Source organism: Falco cherrug, chromosome 8 (assembly GCF_023634085.1).
Source record: "Falco cherrug isolate bFalChe1 chromosome 8, bFalChe1.pri, whole genome shotgun sequence".
In the NCBI taxonomy this organism is placed as follows: Eukaryota; Metazoa; Chordata; class Aves; order Falconiformes; family Falconidae; genus Falco; species Falco cherrug.
In genome coordinates, this window is record NC_073704.1 from 41,022,522 (window position 1) to 41,043,103 (window position 20,582).

Genomic DNA, 20,582 nt, shown 5'->3' on the forward strand with positions numbered 1-20,582 from the left:
AAGAAAAGGAATACAAGTAGGAGGGCCGGGGATGCACTAGACCTGCAGAGCAGCACGTGTCCTGTGCATGCACAGCGTTATTTGTCAGCGTTTTGGCTAGGAATGTCGCTGTCTACGGGAACTGGCTTCTCTTAGAGGCTCTTTGGTTGTGGTATTTCATTTTTCTGATGCAACGGTATTAAGGACCTGAATAACATTAAAGGGAAGGTATATGAGTCATAAGTGATTACTGGTTCCTCCATTTTTCTTAGCAAAAAAGATTTGATATCATCAGTAAAATAAGTGTCAGGAGGAAAATTCATCTTCGGAGGCCCACTTGTACTAATCAACATGTGCATGTGCTGCTCTGTTAGTAGTGAGTCGGTTTCTTCTCTTTCTGCTCCATCTTTTCTTGTGGTTTTTATATTATTTTTAATTTTAGTTGCCAGTAAGTACTTCATCCATCATTAGGGTAACGCAGTCAATAAACTTTATGCCGCGGCCTTTTTTTCCTCCCTGGTACAGTGCAATGAGTGGAAACTTGAGCCATGCTGTTGGCAGAGGCACTATGTAAAAGCTAACCATTAGGCATTATTTTAAAGGTACAGGGTTATTTGGAAATATTTCTAAGGTAATAAAACTCCAGCTTGCCACATAGTGCAAATCACTGGAGTGTAGTTTGGAGTGTTTTTTTGCTGATAAAATAAACTTTCAGAAATTTTATTGACTGGCCACATTTAAAGGATGCTTTAGAATCTGTAAGTGGAGCTGTGAAGAAAATCATTAAGATCGTGTGCTTGCCCCGAAGGAGGGCTAGCCAGTGCATCTGTAGCCCGTTCCCAGATGTAGTTCCTTGCATCAGCGTTTCAGCCTACGCTTTCCAAACTGGTATGAGGCCTGCCTGTTATTCCTTTACTTAGCCTCTATTTTATTCCGTAACACTGGAGTCATTAGGAGGGAGTCCGTGTCTGAGCAGTGAAGAGCAAAGATCCAAAACTTTCTTAATTCATACTGATTTGTTTGGTTTTTTTCTTTTTAAGTGAGGATTTACTAGGGTAGGTGCTGTGTATTTTTTTCTGCTCGCTTTGCATTTTCTAGTGCAATTGTTTCAGTTCAGTAGGAGCTAAGCACTTCCAAATAATAAAGTGGTGGTGGTTGTTGTTGGAAGGGTTTAAATTTTGTGATATTTTTGCCTAGAGAGGCAGTTAGCTCATGAACCTCCCAACTGTGGCACAGGCACGGGTTTAGGCTCCCTTCCCACTGAGAGCCTTCCTCAGCCCAGTAGTAACCCAGTTACCTGGTGGTGACCAGCGATTCTCCTCCTTCCCTTCCTTCCACCTCCAAAAACATGTTTGAAAGCACTCTTTGGCTTTCAAGAAGGGTAAGTTTCCATATCTCTGCGTCACTGTGTTGACATCCTTTGTGCTGTGATGCTTCAAACAGAGCTGAGTTTTGCTGGGGGAGTCTGAGGGATGGCTGTGAAGAGATGGGGCAAGCCCATGGCCAGACCTTAGTGTGGGTGCTCTGTGGTGGGTCTCAGCCCAGGAGAACCTGTGGGGTTGTCGTGGTTTAACCTCATCCAGCAGCTCAGCCCCACACAGCTGCTCCCTCCCTCCCTCCCAGCGGGATGGGGGAGAGAGTCAGAAGGGTAAAAGTGAGAAAACTCATGGGCTGAGATAAAGACAGTTTGATAGGTAAAGCAAAAGCCACGCACACAAGCAGAGCAATCAAGGAATTCATCCCCCAGTTCCCCTGGGCAGGCAGGTGTGCGGCCATCTCCAGGACAGCAGGGCTCCATCACGTGTAACGGTGACTTGGGAAGACAAGCGCCATCACTCTGAACGTCCCCCTCTTCCTCCTCCTTCCCCCAGTTTATATACTGAGCATGGCGTTCTGTGGTATGGACTATCCCTTTGGCCAGTTTGGGCCAGCTGTCCTGGCTGTGTCCCCTCCCAAATTCTTGTGCCCCTCCAGCCCTCTTGCTGGCAGTGCCTGAGAAACTGAGAAGTCCTTGGCTTAGTATAAACATGATTAGCGACATTATTCTCCCACCAAACCCAAAACGCAGCACTGCACCAGCTACTGAGAAGAAAATGAACTGTGTCCCAGTGGAAACCAGGACAGAGATGACAGCTTATCTAGCAAAGCAATAGTGACAGGACTTGGTTTTGTCCTTAGTCCAAGAACAGTTTCCAGAGCTCCTGTTTTTGGAGGAATCCTGAAGAGGCAGATCCATGTCTGCTCCAGGTCACTGGGTGCTGGATTTTCATACAGAAAAATTTCTGTTGAGGCTTCCAGGCAGTAATGGTACTGAGGGTTTGAGAGCAAAAGGAATTGTGGCATTGCACTTCAGAAAATAAATTGCAAATATTTGGTAGTTTTCCTTTGTTTCACAAAGAATTCTGAGCCCTTACTGTTTGATTGAGATTGAAGTTGCAGAGCAACTGATGCCTCGTTTTGTTGCACAGGGCTAAGACAATTAAGAACACAGTCTCTGTGAATCTGGAGCTGACTGCGGAGGAGTGGAAGAAAAAGTACGAGAAGGAGAAAGACAAAAACAAAAGTCTAAAGAATGTTATCCAGCATCTAGAGCTGGAACTCAACAGGTGGAGAAATGGTACGTACCAGGAAATGGGAGTGGGTATGTCTTTGTACTTTTAAGGTATGTGTTTAAATCTTGCCTTAAATCACAAGAGTCACAGGAATTCTGAGCTCACCGTTCAGAGTGGTGGCTCACCCTTCACGGTAACGGAAAGGCTGAAGAAGCAGAAACTAGAGAAACCAGCAGCAGATGTGTACGGAATACCACTTTAAATGCCAAAACTAGCATGCTGTCAGGTGTAGAGAATCCAAGGAAGGCAACAATATTTTTTAATAATGTTAGTAATATTAATAATGAAAAGGTAGAATGTAATTAGGTTTTTTTGTTGTTTGTTTGTTTGTTTTTAAAGAACTTCGATCCTCAGGCACGAGAATCAGTTCCAATATGCTATGGTTTGTGGTTTGTTTTTTTTTTTATAATTGAGTTTAACATTAGAATAATTAGTCCTTTCCAATGATTATGAGTGTCATCTGATTAGAATCACCACTTGTCTCCTTCTGTGGCTTCTAAGTGAAGTTTGTTGAGAACAGCCAATTTTCTGTTTAGAAACATAGGGAATTGCTGTTCAGGGAAGGTCATTAAATCAAGTGTAGGATGGTAGAGGAGGAAGAATATGCATACATACAAATTAAATAATTTTTATTTAATCTGGAACGTTGACAAATAATTTTAGCAAATCATCCTTCATTCTAGGTTTTTTATTCCTCATATTAAAGTAACATAAATCAACCCCCAAACTCCAAACCAACAAACAACGCTTCAACCCAAAGAAACTAACCCTGGCAGCCCCCTCGCACCCTGAAATCCCAACAACCCCCCCAGCTGTAAAACACTGCTGCTTTGGAGTCATTTTTATTTTCTGTATTGCTTATCGTCCATGTCCTACGTGTTGATGTGTTCAGTAGTACGTAACTCTTGCAAACGTGAAGTATCTAAAGTGAGGAGAATTTTGTGATTTAATTATTAGTCACAATTTGTTTTGCACAGTCAAGTCTGGTTTTGAACATATCCTGGGAGAAATTCACTGCTGAAGAGATAATACCTGGCCTTCATGGGTGGGAAAAATTGCTTCCTCCTTTCAGCTCCCTGTGCCGTTCCCTTGCCTTTCAGATGAGATCGTTACCTAATGATTGCGCTCAGTCTCTTTCTCTGGAGACTCCAGCACAGGGAATATTTCCCTTATCAGCATAGCGCAATTGCTATGGAGACACTCGTCTGCTGCTGGCGTTGAAGAGGGCCGAGGATTTATAACCCGCTCATGTTCTGCCTGTTTCATTCTGTGTTTGCTAAATGTGACGACTTTAATATCCTTCCCCTTCCAGAGACACTTTTTTTTTTTTAAAGACCCCGTATAGATCTTTTCTATATGCCATGTAAAGAAGCCTTACAACATGCTGCCTCTATTGTTTTGTCTAAGTACACACACCTCCTTATCCCCTCCATCTGTCCTGCTTTTCTCATCGGCGTCACCCAGCAATACATTCAGTGCATTCAAAATCCTATTGATTTCTTGTCTGACCTTCCGCAATAGCATCTTTTGGAAGGATGTTCTGTCAAAGGAGGCTCTTTACAAACAAAAGTGTCCCAGAAATTGCTTCTTGAATATGAAATGCAAGATAGATGCATACATATGCCATAGGTATAGCTCATTCTATAAATTTAGAAAATGATACAAAAAATAAACTTGTAGCAGAAAATGGGGGTGCCGAGTTCTCACTGAAGCAAGATTTCAGCAGCCTTGTATCCAAGCACACAATCTGGCCTGTGTTTTACAGGTAGTAGGTGGTTGTTCTTGTCCAATGAATTAAAATCTAAGGATTAATTTTGGGAGGCTCTCAATGGATTCTCTGCAGCCTGAGGAGCATTTCAGTGTTCAAGGCCCCACAGTCTGACCGAGCCCACCTTTCTTAGTCCGCTCCAGTGACATGCAACAATGAAAAATTAATTTACGTTTTTCTCATTAATCATATAAATATCATCAAGCCATTAGCAATAGGGCAAAACGTATTTTGACTGAAGTACGTTATTATAGATTGCTTATATATGCACCGCATATGCTGCTTCATTTCAAATTACTCTTTTTCATGCTTCAAGTGTGGAAAAAAAAGTATCTTCTCTGTTAGTTGGTCGTGCTCTTTCATGCCCTGTTTTGTTCTGCTTTGGGGCCTGAATTACCTTGTCTTTTTGGTTTTTGATGTATTTGTCCTGTTTACTTCTTCTCTGCCAGTAAGAGAAGTAGTGCCTACACTGTTTTGGCAAGAGGAATGGATAGTAAAGTTTTATGGGATTAAAATATTGTATCTTTTCATAGAAAAGGAAAAAACCTGTTTGTGCAGGAGGGTTGGACATAGCCTTCCTGCACCTCGAGCAACGTGCGCAGCATTCAGTGGCTGGCAGTCTCTCACCAGACTCTAATGAGAGTAGATTCAATTTCTGGCATGAGCGCCTTGCCTGTCCCTCTTCACTGAGCTGCAGCGGGCTCGTAATTGCAATGCACTGACGTTACCAAAGGAGATACTCCTCGGAGAAAATGGTTTCGAAAGAAAACGTGTAGGGAGAACCTCCTCTCTGGTATGCACAGGCAAGATCTGAAAATTAGTGCACGCGCTTTAATTTTACATGTGACAAGGCAGAAGGTGAACATTGTTTTAAATGCAGCTGTCTTACCCATTGTCCTGATGCTCCAGCAGTTCATTATGGGGGAGGGAGGGTTTATAAGGCGGTTGGAAGTCTGGAGAGGAAGAGACGTTTAATTGCTGGTAGGCTTTAGGCTGAAAGTCAGATTTATTTATTGTTTTTCCTCTTTATTTACACTTTTTTTTTAATCCATGGAGCTAATCCAATCTATAGAGGGCTGGAGTGAGCAGGGAGCCGGGAGTTTGGTAATTTTAGTGGCAGCCACTTGAAGTGTTGCTGCATTTTGCGTGTTTGTGTTTCTCACCGTGGAGGTCATCCTCCTAACGAGGACAGCCGTCCTTCCACACCTACTTCTGCCTGTCCTTTGTATGCATGGCGGCTGCCTGCCTCGCACAGCTGGATACGGATGCAGCCCTTCTTGGCTTTGCTGAGTCTCACCAGCTGTGAAGGACCTTCCCAGGTGTCCATGGGTTTGGGCAACCCTATCTCTTGGATTGGAATGACCGTGGCTTGTATGCCTGCAGGAGAAGCTGTGCCTGAAGATGAACAGATCAGCGCGAAGGACCAGAAGAACCTGGAGCCTTGTGATAACACGCCCATTATTGACAACATCACGCCGGTTGTCGCCAGCATCTCGACAGAGGAGAAGCAGAAATATGACGAGGAGATTGCCAGTCTCTACAGGCAGCTGGATGATAAGGTGTGAACATTTGGTTTGACTCCGTTTGTTGGGTGTAAATGGAAAACTAAGCCTAAAATGGGTGGGTGTCTCTCTGTATGTCTTGAGCACCACGAACTGGGAAATAACCCAAAGTTCAAAACACCATCACTGCGTAAAGGCTGATCCATTGCATCAGCTGTCTGCCTCTGCGCCCTCTGCAGAGTGTTGTGGGGCATTTGCTGTGGAACCGGGGCCAGCTTTCCCTTTAATTTTAAGGGCTCAGGACAAGCTTTTCAGTACTCCTTTTCTTCAGCGATTTTTGTAAAATTCCTCAGCAAACTGTAACATCATCTTGGAGTCTCAGGAGAAAGAAAAAAAGGGAGAAAAGGGAGACTATATCTTAATATTTTTGATATATTCATTGTGTATTTGACTTCTAAGGAAAATACATAACCATCCCTTGGGTCTCTTCTGTTCATGTTGCTCTAGCTATGAACACTGCCTGGCATGCAGGCAGCTGTTCTATTTATTTATTTATTTATTTGCACAGCTTGAAGTACATCATTGGCACTTAAAGCGATCAGCAATACATTTACTGAGCATTTACCATTAATAGCTTTGGCTTGCATGAAGATAAAAAGTGGGGAAAGAAAGGCATATTAAACCCGTTAGCCATTACAGGTGAGAACAGCGTGCAAGGCTATCTAGAAAAAGTTTTCAGGGTAGCTTTAATTATGAATCAGAATTTGATATTAACTTTAGATTGTAATTAGCAGGAAAATATCATGGAAAAAAAGCTCCTTGTATGTTAACATGGAAGTTTGGCTGTGTATGAATACGGAGGGAGGGAGGGGATCGCTGTGTGTAACCCCTGAGTCTGACGTGCACACGGTCTCTCTGCACAGTCTGGTTGCACGCAGCAGTGTGTTAATGGCTTCCAAACTAACGGTTATGGTTCTTAAGAAATTACTGGATTTCTGTGATAGAGAATACGTTCCTGGTAGCAGTCTCTGGATGTTACATATTGATAAGAAAAAAAAAAAAGTCCGTCGTTCCTTCACGTTCTCTCATGTAAAGTAGCAAAGCCCACTGAATTATTTTTGAGGGAACTGGCAGCAGGTTTGGTTTTTACCCCAGAAAACATGGGAAGCATCATTTGGTGTGTTACTCCAGTACTATAGAAAATGAAAACATATTTGATTCCCAAACCAAAACCAAAATACCACCGTTTGTAACCTGTTACAGTGTAAACCCTTCTTATGTTATACCTGGGCCTAATTTAATATTAGGAAATGGTGTGATATATTCTACCTGATAGCTGTGTTTGTTATCAGGAGTCAACCTGTTAGCATTCCTGTCAGTGAAACACAAAATACCAGTTCACTCTGACAGAGTAAAAAGCAACCGTTTGTCTTTGGTGCGTTCCTTGGAGAAGGATATCCGTCAGGAGAACAGCGGTGGGCTCGGCCCGGGGCTGTGCTTGGTGTGCCTCCTGGGGCCTTTGGAGGAAGGACTCTTACAGTGCAGTCCTCATCCTTTCTCTTCTGCATTTAAGCTCAGTTCCTACCCACGAGGATGTTTTCTTAACAAGGAAGTTGAAATGCCAGTAAAATAGGATGCCTGGCAGTGCATTGCCTGGCAGTATTTTCTTCAAGGGCTGTGGTGGAGTAGGAAAATACAAATTCTGCAGTTGAGGGCTCCAGGTGCTGTATTGTGATTTGAGCTTCCTTTTTCATTAATGCAGTTCAAAGCTAGCTGTAAGTTGTAGTTGGTTAATAAAGCTGTCTTTAGTGATCTCTCTTCAGCTGAAATTCGGGGTCAGAGTAAGAGAGAGCAAGGGAGCGAGGGTGTGTATGTATTTGTACATCTATAAAATATCACATCTGTTGGCAACGTCTCCTGCGAGTTGTATGGTGCAACTCTGACCACATCAGTGTCTTGTTTGCTGTCAGGAACACCCCTGCTGAGGTATATACCAGAGCCAACTGCACGTATGCATTGCTCTAACTGTGTAGCTCTGTGTATGTATATTTTTCTCTCATACCACTCAAATGTGCGTAAGGTTTGTTATGGCATTATTCTCCCTTCTTTTCTAGAAAGGTGACCAAACAAGAAGTGTGATAAGAAACTAAAATTCTCCCACCCCGTTTCATTGCAGGATGATGAAATCAACCAGCAGAGCCAGTTGGCTGAAAAACTAAAGCAACAAATGTTGGATCAAGAGGAGGTAAAAAAAACCCAAAACCCACCAAAAAACTCACCTTGCATTTTGCTTATGAGCCCCTCATTTAATGCTTCTGACATAGTTGTTGTTGTTCATATTGACTTGCTAAAATTCAGTAAGTAAGAGAAAACTCTTGACAGCTAGGTTTAAACTTCAATTTTCATAATATCCTCAGAAGAGCATTAAGCCTTGATAACTCCTTATAGTAGCATGCCATCCTGCTGGGAAGTGATCCTGGAGGTACCAGGGTAGGAGCGTGGCCAGTGTTATTGACTTCAAACATATTTTTAATATATTTTTGTACTCTTCCATGTATCCAGACACTGTGGACTGTGCGTACAAATTTCTTAGTCTGACGGTATAAAAATTACTCCTGGTAATAAATTACGGATGTTCAGTATTTTGTTAGAGGCAGTACTGAGGGAAATCTGTGAGTCTGAAAAATTGGTTATTGGTGCTGCCATAGGTTTGCTTCAAAATCTTGGATTTCTCACTTCAAACATTTTATTTCTGTCTGTAAAATGAATGTTTTTTGTTTTTTACATAGGGAATATGATAGCTAAACTTCCAGTGAAGTAATTTCCTTATCTGTCATTTGTTTATGAGAGGTTTTGAAGATCCAAAATCTGGCAATAACACCAAATCACCAAGTTGCCCAGATGTTGCTGTAGTATTATTTCTTAGAAGATGGGGTTTTTTGCTGGTTTTTGAACCATGGGAAACTGGAGGACCATTCAGACCAAGAATATATAATCCAATATGGGAGTTCACCCATTGTTAGTGTTCCAAACATTGGTCTCTCTTTGCACAGAACACTGCTGTGATGCTCTAGGAGAGCACCTCTCCCAGCTGCATGAGCCACTTCGCTGGGGTACAGCATTATGCTGGCTGCTTTATTGACCTCTCTTGTCATTGCAAAGTTATTCTGTCTGTGTCTCAATCCTTATCTAAGCCCTCAGAAAGGGTTTCCAAGGTGTAGCCCCTTAAAACAGGGAGAGAAAAACATATGAAAGCATCTGTTACTCATCACTTGTTACTTAGCTGCCGCCTTTGGGGAGCTATCCTCACTGGTGGAATTACCAGCTTTATTTTACTTTGTGATTAAGCTCATCATTCACTTGCCACAACTTTCTTCTGATTACTTCGTATTGTGTGCTACCCGTGTCTGTGGCTATACGAATATAACAGAGTTTTATGCATCCTTAGCAACATTATTATCTGATGTGTGTTATTTACACCATCTCATTTCGCCCATCTTTTTTATATCAGTGTTCTCATCTAAAGCTTCTTTTCCCCTCAGTTCTTCTTGTGCCTGATTTTTTGGGTGATGTGCATTTCTTTCTTGGTGTTAGATATCTTAGAGCCTGCTGTATGCTGGCTTATTCCCCACGCTCTGTGTTCCATACTCAATATCACATCTGGAAGATGCATCAAGTTTTCAGTGGTCTCTAATCTTTGCCTTACAGACCACTTTCCCCCGTTTTTGCACGTGTTTTGGTCTAGCTCTGCTGACTTATAGAAGCCTCTGCAGCTGATGCTGCACCGCTTGTTCAGAAGGTTTAGCTGCTTCATCTGAGAAGCTTGTCTATCTTACTAGCTTTGAAAAAGCTTTGAAAGCTAATGCAATTTTTTTTTTCTTCTTTAAGGGAATTAATTTTTGCAAGTTTTGTCTTCCACATGTAAGCCTCACCTGCGCTGCGGGAGCGATGTACCTGGTCCTTCTTAGGGCTGTGATTAGCACTGTGATACATTTAGCTGCAGCGCAGCTGCCTCACTCTGCTTCCCTCTAATTAACCAGAGGACTTTTTTCTGCTCGATTAAGCTAGCAGGTTAGTTATAAATCTAAGGCCTGCCACAGATGGCGTTGTGCTGATACTGGTGTCTTTTGGTACCCTTTCACCACTGGCTGTTTCCTAGGGCGTGTGTTTTGGGGGGATTCTGAATCTTCCAGCCTTGCATCTTGCGTGCTGTGAGCAGATCCGCTGTGCACTGCAGAGTTGTCTCCTTCCCTTTGTTTACAACTGATCAGTATGTTATACTGATCATATGTATGTATATATATGTATATCTATACGTATATATGTATATAACATATATACATATGTTATAATAATGTGTTATTAATAGCCTTTTAAAATCTAGGTATATTTTTTCCACGTTACATCAACAAGAATCTTCCGGGGAGCTGTGTTTATGCTCTAGGTGCTATATAACAGTTCTTTTTACTTGAAGTCACAGTACTATTCACACAGAAAATTTCTTAAGTAAATGTAAATAATAGTTCCATCTGTGTTTAGTTGAAAGATTATTTTAAGCTATTTTGTTGTTTAAATATTTACATGCCATCTGGCTTTGGCAATTCAGTGGGTTTTTCTGTAATGTGAGTGCACTTCTGAGGCTGCAGCATTATCAGTGAGATAAATTTCCCTTACATCTGAATCCTCGCTCCGCCGCTTTGGGCACGTGCCAGTGTCTGGAGCTGCCTGGTTGGTTTCCTATTTTCCATTAGCACTCTGAGCCAAAAAAACACAATGTCTTCTCTGACATTATTCTTTCAGGTGGTTCATTTTTAGAAAGGTGTTTCTGTTTTGCAGCGGGCAGCGGTGGGATGAGGCAGAACAAGGCCACCCAGCGCACTTCAGTAATGCAGAGTTTGTTCTGCTGTCTGAGAAAGCTGCAGGCCAGTAAAATTATACAAATCCATGTATAGGAGGGCTTGAATTAAGTGAGTTCTGTCAGTGAATGTCCAAACTTTGCCAAACGTTAGGATGAGCATGAATGCCTTCTTGCATCACATGCACCGGTTCTATACGTTACTGTTCCGTATTTTATGGTTTTATGCAATGTTAAGTCTTGATCTTGTTACTATTCTTGAAACTACAGTATTAGTAATAGATGTTATGTGGCACCTTTATTTTCACATCATTCTGCAGCATACGACTGCTGTTGAGCCTGGGTTTGTGCTAGGAACTCGATAGCTGAATTTTCGAGATTTTTAACACCTGAAGGAAGATGAGGTTGTGCAAGGGAGAGGGCTATGCCACTGACCTCTTGCAATCAGTCACTGTCACTGAACCTTCAGCATCTCTCTTAGTGGCATGCAGAGAGTAAATGTGATAAGTTTTACAAATTTGAAATACTCAGGAGTATGTTTGAAGCCTATATTTTCTTCTTCAGTTAATACTTTGCCTCACAAATATGAGCAGCTAATCTGTCTTCAGCATCATGCTTCAGATGTTAACTAAAAATAATCATTGTAGGTTTGCTTATCAAAATACTTCTCTAATGCCACAAGACCTTTGAGGCTGCCTCAGAGAGCCCTTTTACTTGGTTCTGTTCAAAGATGAGTCTGTGTTTAAATATTTTATTTTGTGATATTTTTTTGGTTGTAGCTGCAGCATTGGATTGAGGGAGAAAATTTTTTTTGGAGCTACGATACTCAGTCTTGTGTCATAATGGATTTGATTAAGTCTTTCTTTTCATTGAAGTTCAGAGCCTTTTTTGCTTCCTTCAAATACATTCATGCTGAAAGTGATGCTGTTTCTGGTAGAGTAGCAGCATTTCTTCTCTCCTGCTTTCTCTCACAGCACACATGCTTGTGTGCTCACACTTTCTTTCTCTTTTTCTCTGGTTTTGCCCTTTTCAATGTTGTCTTTTGAGTTTTTGGGGTGACTTAACACTTCTGTGATACCTGGTTTCCAGCTTTTGGCCTCCACTAGGAGAGATTATGAGAAGATTCAAGAGGAGCTGACCCGTCTCCAGATTGAGAATGAAGCAGCGAAAGATGAAGTGAAAGAGGTCCTTCAAGCCCTGGAAGAATTAGCTGTCAATTATGACCAGAAATCCCAAGAAGTGGAGGACAAAACAAGGGCCAACGAGCAGCTGGCTGATGAGCTGGCACAGAAGAGTGTAAGAACAAGCGGTTCATAGTGCCAGTTCCCTCCTCACCCCCTAACTCTGCACCTCCCCTAAAGATTTCCATAGGGGCTCCCAGAAAACTGCTAGCCTGTGCCATTGCAGGGATCTTTCAGATGCTTCCAAGTACGTTGTTAAGTAGTGTAAAAACTGGAGTGGCAGGGAAGCTCTGAAGAGATCTGTATTTGCTGGTGCTACCCTCTCCTATCTTAATTAAAAGTTAACATTAAGGTAATTCAGAAACTGGTCTGTGGAAGCTGATGGCAGGTTGTGGCTCTCCTGCAACCTGTGTATTTTGCACTCCCTAGCAGCAGCTGAACTGCCTGTGAGAACTGGCCATTCTGTGTTTTGGTTATTTAAAAACTGTATTATGCCAAGAAAGATGTGAAAATCTGCTTTATACAAATTGGTACCTTTTGTGTGTCTCTGGACTCTGTGCTGCGGAGCAGGGATTTTGTTTAGACTCAGGGGATCCCAAGGAAGGAATCAATAAAATTAAAAAAAATCAGCTTTTTCAGATGTGTACTGATCTTCAGGAAAAGGGCTGACTAAAGAAAAGTCAAGGATTGGCTTACTAGTTTCAGACATCCTTGTTCCTTAATTCATTACACAAATAAGGGAGCTGTTGTTAACAGTTCTTTTTTCATGGAAGACTTTGTTACCTACTTCAGTAAAAGAGATTACTATGAAATCCACTTGAAAAAATTGAATTTTATATCCTTCTATACCTGTTTCTCTGTGATTAACCTTCCTTGACATGTATTACGTAGATAAGATTCTTACCGGATTTACTACATTTAATAGATCTAAAGTAGCCTTGTTAGCAAGCGCGTTGTAAAAGTGGATTATGGCAAGGTGGAATGGTACGTGTCTGTGCATTGAGCCAGTAGGCATGTTCAGGAAAATGCAAGACAATACTGTGTAACCTAAATATCACAGAAGAATTGGTGCCCAGTACGCTCAGGGGAGGGTAACTTTTGCTTTTAAACCTTTTCAGAGTGCCCTGACGGCGACCCAGAGGGAGCTGGGCCAGTTGCAGGAGCTCAGTAACCATCAGAAGAAGAGAGCTACCGAAATCTTGAACTTGCTGCTGAAGGACCTGGGAGAGATTGGAGGAATCATTGGGACTAATGATGTTAAAACAGTAAGGGTTTATGTATTTATTTATTAATTAATATCTTTATTGCTTGCCCGTGCCCTGCCCCCCACCCCCCCCACACCACACACCCCCCGCAATAGAAGAATACTTGACGTGGAATATGTCCTTCTCCCAGGACGCTGCTGTTGCTGTGTTTAAAACCCCTGGCTCCAGCACAGAGTAAAATACCGAAGAGATCTTTGTCTGAGTCAGAGATGGTGGGTGTTTGTGCACACAATTACCACTTCTATTCCCAGCTCAGTGTTTGGGGCCAGACTAATGCGGCCCATCTGGATGTTGATGCATTTATTAATTGGGGGATACTCAGTTCCCCCCAAAACAATACACACGTAGCCCTATTCCTTCATTAGCTAGCGTGAGCCACTATTCCTAGAATCTGCAGAATCTTTATGGGTGAGATTTGGCTTCTGGGAGGCTATCTTTTTGTTTGAAGTTTGTCCTAAAACTGTTGTGTAGCTGAAGGTGAACAGTTCTCCAAGGCAGAGGTCTGCACTGACGGCTGTCCAGGGCACCCAAATGAAAAGTTCTGCAGGGAAATTCTGATTTCTGCATTCTGGTGTTTATTACCTTTCAACAGTGGCTGGCTTCAGCAAAGAGCCCATGCTTTCACGTTGTGTTTCTGGACACGAGGTGCTTTAAACTGGCTGATTCCCAGCACTGATAAATTTGTGCTAGATACCACATAAATAATTACACGACAGTAAGACCAGCTGAACTTTTGTGTAATGACTAATGTCCTTTACAGAAGAAAAATTGCAGAGGATCTTATTCCTTTGAAGAGAGAAGGTAAGAATGGGAGTGAAGGTGGTTGAAGTGGCAGAAACCTTGGTATCTGAACACACCTGGAGATGGTGCAAATTTTGGCCAGCTTTGCTTTGAAGTTTGCCTTCGGTCTGGCTCTTGGGTTTACAGATAAGGGCAAGGAGGTAGCTACTCACTTTGTCACACTTGTGTTGGAGATGAGCAAAATGCTAAGTCTCAAGGGAGATATTTGTATGATCTTTGTGAAGTTGCTCACATCTCTGATGGAAACTTTTCATGGCCTGGAAAATCTTCCTGGTGATGTTAACGCCATCTTATCTGTCCATTTAAAACCACATGAAAAAGAATAATTGCTAAAACTGGGTAAGAAATTACTTTTCAAGGTGTATCTAAATTCTGTGCAAAGCACTCTGTTTTCTTGCTTTAATTCACTTCTCAGCTTTTGAGCTATGAACATTCCTGACCATTCAAAGCTAAAGTGAGTACATGTGGCTGCAATGCTTTGAGTTATCTCTGACAGTTGATGGTATCCTGCTAAAGCCCCCTTAGACCAGGAGATGCTCTAGCCTGCTCTTACTGCAGAGGACATGATCCCTGCTGTCTGATGTGGCTATGCAGATGCCAGGACCACAAGACCAGACTTTGCTAGATGTTACAGCAACCTCTGGTGGCCACTGTAATAGGAACTAGAAGAGGCACTCTGAAAATGGAGGCAGAGGCCGTTTGATACAAATTTTTATAGTAACTAAGATGTCAGCATTTTACAGGACAGCTGTCAGTGTAAATAAGGCCAGATTGAGAAGCTTTTAGAAGAATAATTTCCAATTTGTTGGCAATTAGCGTCTTCTAAAAGTGTGTCTAATTTCAGACCAGACTGAGAGTTTTGGAAGCAATCACATTTTTTAGGCTGTTGGGAGGAGATACAGCACATGTTGCCTTCCCCTTGGCGGTGCTGGGCAAAAGGCGAAAATCAGATGAAGTTGTTAGCCACGTGCTCGCTCAAGGAGAACCTTTGCAGCTCATCCTTGGGTTACGTGAAATAAGTAGTTGAAGAAAAGTCATGAAGAGAAAGACATACAAATAAAAGGCACCACAGTAAACCAGGGAAGGAAATGATGTATAAATAGAATTATGCTAATATTTAGAGACAAGAGCCATTTTCTCTTGCCAGGTGAGATTTCCAGACCCATGTTTGTCTTACAGCTCCTTGTTGAAGTGGGTAGCACAACCCTTCAAGAGGAGACTCATTTAAGGAGTACTTTGAAAACGCTCTTCAACCTTTAGCAGTTTGAAAGAAGGAACATTTCCCATGCTGGTGATGTGAGAGGGTTTCTCCAAAATATGCTCTTGCCATGATGGTGGGCTTGGTTACTTCAGATGTTGAACCACTAAATTGATGAAGCACACTGTGAGCGCAAGTCTTAATTTCTCTCTTTTGGGGCTTATTAGTGAAGATTGTAAGAAGCAGTGTGGTATAACATTTTTAAAGGTGACCAGAAGGTCCATGGGTACTCCTTGAGGGTTGATGTGCTTTCACAGAGGCTTCCTAGCTCTAGACAAGAGTTTCACAGCAGGATGATTGCTTTGCGTTGACTTACCTGCAAGAACCACACCTTCAAGATTGCGATCTTTTCTCTGTGTGTTTAGTTGGCAGACGTGAATGGGGTGATTGAGGAGGAGTTCACCATGGCACGGCTTTACATCAGCAAGATGAAGTCGGAGGTGAAGTCTCTGGTGAACCGCAGCAAGCAGCTCGAGAGCGCTCAGATAGACTCCAACAGGAAGATGAACGCCAGCGAGAGGGAGCTCGCGGCTTGCCAGCTCCTCATTTCACAAGTACGTTTGTCCCTTCCCTCAGCCCATTGCAGCAAGGTTTGATGACTTTCTCAGCCTCCTTCCTCATGAAATGCAACGCGTGTGCTGGGAGTGAGAAATGAGGCTTAAGGGAGCAGAGTGTGTTTCTCATGTCTGTTTTGTTGGGTTTTCTCTCTTCTCCCATTCCTTCCTCTCAGTGTTTTTTTCAGCACATTCAGTGGCAATATTGTGTCCTGCTGTAGTTCTTAAAAAGTGTTCTATGACATAATATTGAGAATCCTCCTCGGAGTGTTTTTCTCAGTGTGAATTTGGATCTTTTACCTTCACTTTAAAAGCAACCTGAGAAAGGAGGCAGTGATTGTATGGCTCGCTAGCAAAACATCTGGAGACCCCCAACATATCTGGTCTGTTAGTGTGCTAGCAAGATAACCAGGCAGCAATATACAACGTAATACGTTATGGAAAACGTTACTACCTAAGACAGAAATCCAGATGGTAGGAGGGCTTCACAGTGGGTGGCAGTTGCAAAGCAGTGGTGCTTGCTGCAGGGAAGGGGACTGACTGCTTTGACGTGCTCAACTGCTTTGAAGCAGACATGTGAAGGGGAGGAGATGATACAATTAACTGTATTTCATTTGCTACCGCTTAGTCTAAGAAAACCTGGGGCAAGGGTAGCCCCTTGTCCTGCAGCAGAATGTCTTTAAAGTTCTACTTAATAAAGCTGTACTGGGAAGTGTGCATAATATTACAGGGAGGCTGGAGTCTGAGGGTATTGGTTATCCAAAAATGTGAAGTAAAAACTGTACTTTTTATCTTGTCCTAAAGCAGACCCTGGGCTGGCACAGCCACTGCAGGGAGTCACCCCGCCAGCCTGCAGGGCTCCCTTTCCTGAGGAATCTGAGTAGTAAAGCAGATTAAGGACTGACTTGCAAGGCAGCTGTGTGCGTGCTTCTGCTGGCAGGAGGAGCGGGAACACATTGCTGGGAATAAAAGCCTCAGCAGTGGGTGGTGGGACAGCCCTTTTCAGCCCTGCTGGTGGCCTACGCTGACCCAGCAAAGGCATGAAAGGCAGCCCGGCAGGTTCTGTGGGCTTGGTATTTGTCCTCTTACACCGCAGCCACACAGGAATCACAGAGAGCTTTGATGCTCAGAGCTTGTCACAAGCCTGACCTAGCTGTTCTCCTCCGTGCCTATTTCCAGACAGGAGACTGGAGGTTTAGGATTTTGAGACGTTTATCCAAGTACTGTATGTTTGTGTGGTGAAGGAACCAAGAAGAAATGCTCGTAAGTCACCTTGCCTTGGCCTTTTGGAGGTTCTAACGTCAAAGTGCAGATTGAGGCCTGTCCGTGTTAAGCTGAGCCATAAAACGGTGCGCCACTGCTGCGTGCCATGCCAAGGGTCTCCGTTTTGCAGCCAGGACATTTGGAGCCAAGCTGAGAGCTGGCCAAATTTCTTGTTAGGTTTAGGAGGCCACTGGAGGATTCGCTGCCCGAAGCGTGCAGCTCGGGTGTGCACCTTTCCCTTCCTGGAGACCTCGGGGCCGGGAGGGTCTGAACTATTTTGGTTCCTGCTAAGGATGATGTCTCTCTAAGCCCGAGCTCCGCGTTGAGGCTGCTGTAAAGGTCTCGGCCCCTCTCTGCTGAGGTGAACCCACAGGTGCTTCAGTGGCCTTATTGACAGGATGTAATAATTCCCAGACAGCAGCTTAATTTTATCCCCAAGTTAGAAGATATTCGTTCCATTTTTGATGTTTTCACTATTTTCTGTGTAAACATAAACTTTCTAGTTCAAAAGGATGTTAGCAAGAAACAAATCATCAGGATGGCTGGGGAAAGTCAATCTGAGCTTCTGCAGGTTGAAGCATCCAGGAAGCCACCTCAGAAGACCACTGTTCCACTGGTTATAGAAAGCTGCTACTGTTTGTTTAACACCAAGTCATGAGCTTCCAAGGATGTTTTGGAGTTACTACCTGCACTGTTCAGCATATGTCTCGGGCTAATGTGTGACCTTTAAAAATGCAGTCTGTTTTGATCTGTTAGCTCCTCCTCGGATCCTTTGCTGTGGTTTCTCCTAGTCATCAGCTCTGCATGTGGAGAACGGTCTATTTTTCCTCCTTATGTAGGACAGTACCTGAATTCCTCAGTAACAAGCTGTGGTACTCACATCTTATTGCTATTCCCCTTGTCTTTAAAGCATGAAGCAAAGATCAAGTCCCTCACAGACTACATGCAAAATATGGAGCAGAAGAGAAGGCAGCTGGAAGAGTCACAAGACTCTCTCAATGAAGAACTTGCCAAGTTACGTGCTCAAGGTATAACACTGGGTCTTGCGGTCATCACTTCTTTTACCAACTCTACCTTAGAAAATTCGGTGTTGGCTGCATTATCATGCGTACGGTAGTCTTAAAACATTTTATTGTCTGCTTAGTATTTTGCGGTGAAGACCTAAAATTGTGATTCGGGATATTTAACATGTTGCACTTCCTTGTAGTACATTACACTTCAGATGAAACCAGGATTATCCCTTTCAGCCTAGTCCATTCACAAAATAGAGAGAAACATAATTTTTCAAAGGAATCAAGAACTTTGACAAGCTTCACCTTGAGCTTTCATGATGTGAGAAATAAAAAAAACCTCAACAAATACTTTAGCCAAACAGCACCGATCAATCTTGCTAAATCACTGTTCTGTAAAATTCTTGGATATTTATCTAATTTCAGTTGTCCCACCGGTAAATGCCCTTCCAAAAGGAAGCTACTTCCCTTAGAGTCAAGTAAAAGGTGTATCTTTCCTAGCTCCTATATAGGATCCAGCTGACTTCATTTTCAGAATTGCTGTTTTTTCCCCTTCTGATTTACTGTGGAAAATGTGTATCAAAAGCAGGTCTTGTAGCATTGCTAAGCTCCTGGTTTATTTAAAATTACGATGTGACGTAGTAGCCTTAACATTATTCTGGATTTCTGTACAAGGGATCTTCTCTGACTCTAGGAGTAGCAGGTGGTGACAAGACCTTGTTTTTTGATGTTGTTTTTTTGTTGTTGTTTGTTTTTTAAACATCTCCTGCATTTTTAGAATAGAATTCTCTGCATTTCTATAATGGAATTTTTATTCCATCTCCTGATGTTCCTACCGCACTCATAAGAAATGACCTGGTTCTGGAGGCACCATTTCCCCATAGAAAGTGAAGGGATATGAGAAGGAGGAGGACTGTGATAAGTAGCATTAAAAGGAGACAAGGGTTGCTTGGAAAGGTGCTGGGTGGGCTGAAGACAATGGGGCCTGTTAGCAGAAGGAAAAGGGGGTTTGGGCAGTATTGTCACAGCTTGGGTACTGCAAACCATGGCGGGTTTCTGCCCCTCCAAAGCTGCCTCCCCTGATCCTGCTGCTTTCTGCAAAAAGAGGAACTGTTGGGTTTATTTAAATGGCTGGACGTAGCATGTCCTGGAACTTGTGGCTAATTCTCAACTGTCTCCAACTTTAAACAGAAAAAATGCATGAAGTCAGTTTCAAGGATAAGGAGAAGGAGCATCTGACCCGGCTTCAGGATGCAGAGGAGATGAAGGTACTATGGCATGCTGCAATTTTAGAGGGCGTTTCTCAGTGAGATCGTTCATTAAGCTGATAATTAGGGTGTAATTTTGTCTTCCTGTACAACGTTGTGTGCTTTCGGAAAATGCTTCCAGCCTCTGTTAGAAAACCTGACCTCATGTAATTAAGCGACCTTTGCAATGTGGAATTAAGAGAACTTGCTAGTATTGAGGTTGTTGATCAGATGATGGAAAAAAGTAAATTACAGTCTGAACATCTGAGGTGTGTGTCTTCTGAGACCAGTTTGTAAGCTGTGCCAACTTCCAAGAGTACAGAGGTTCAGTGGACTGTGTTCACTCAATTGGAAATGCCTGGGTTCCTCAAATCACACCAACGGAGAACCAAAATATAAACCCCAGTGTATGGCGTCCATAGCTGAGAACAGTTTGGTTATATATGATTAAAAAATGATATTGATTCACCTCTATGTTACTCTAATTTTCTGCTGGTGGAACTCCGCTGAAAGTCAATTTGCAAAGTAAGGAATCATGCTACTAAGGTTAATACAAATTTGTTACCAAAAAAATTGATTAAAAAAAAGGTCACTTTCCCAAATAATTTGGCAAGAACTCTGACTATCTCCTAGAAATAATAATGAAATATAAACCTGCTTTCTGGTGTTTTCTTCTTTTGGAATGCAAAGAAATGCTAGGCAGTAATGCATGAGTTGGGTTACTGATGTGGTTGCAAACTGCAGAAAAGGAACGATGTAGTTATACAAGGGTAGTGATGGAGGTTCATCAGCTTCAGAACTTTTACCTCCATTATAAAAAGTTATTTTGTATTAAAAATGTTACGTATATTAAAGTTATTAAAAACAGTTGCACAGTTATTCCTTACAGTTAGAAGAAAAAAAGCCAATCTTTGATTAACAAGCTCAAGAGATGCATGGAGTTTTTCTTACTACTTGAGATATATCTAAACCTAGAATTTAAATAACAGGTCTGTCGGTAAACAATTCTCAAGAGTGGGAGGGTGTTTTGGGTTTTACTTCTGTCACAGGTATAGCTGTACATGTATAAACAGGTGGAATCAATAGAAGACTGGTAAAACCAGTGTTATTCCTGGCACTTGACCGGCTAAGACCCTGGCTTTCACATGCGGCAGTTCTTGCAAGAAAATGAGTGGAAATTGGTGTACATCTGTTGCTAAAAACTGTCTGAATTAAGTGCTTCGAGGAGGAGATGCACAGTTCTGTAATCATCGAGCTATACCAGGCAGATTCCTGAATTAGCCTGAT

At 42.5% G+C, this 20,582-nt stretch overlaps 1 protein-coding gene across 1 annotated transcript in view; it reads left to right on the top strand.

The window, feature by feature from the left end:
- The window catches only part of KIF5C (kinesin family member 5C), an 85,395-nt gene that overhangs the window by 49,521 nt on the left and 15,292 nt on the right, over positions 1-20,582 (top strand). Inside the window, exons 11-18 of the mRNA XM_055718993.1 lie at positions 2,448-2,596; positions 5,743-5,918; positions 8,038-8,106; positions 11,806-12,012; positions 13,016-13,162; positions 15,587-15,775; positions 17,949-18,066; positions 19,240-19,316. Of these exons, the coding sequence (XP_055574968.1) occupies positions 2,448-2,596; positions 5,743-5,918; positions 8,038-8,106; positions 11,806-12,012; positions 13,016-13,162; positions 15,587-15,775; positions 17,949-18,066; positions 19,240-19,316 (1,132 nt within the window). The remainder of the gene's footprint in view (positions 1-2,447; positions 2,597-5,742; positions 5,919-8,037; positions 8,107-11,805; positions 12,013-13,015; positions 13,163-15,586; positions 15,776-17,948; positions 18,067-19,239; positions 19,317-20,582) is intronic.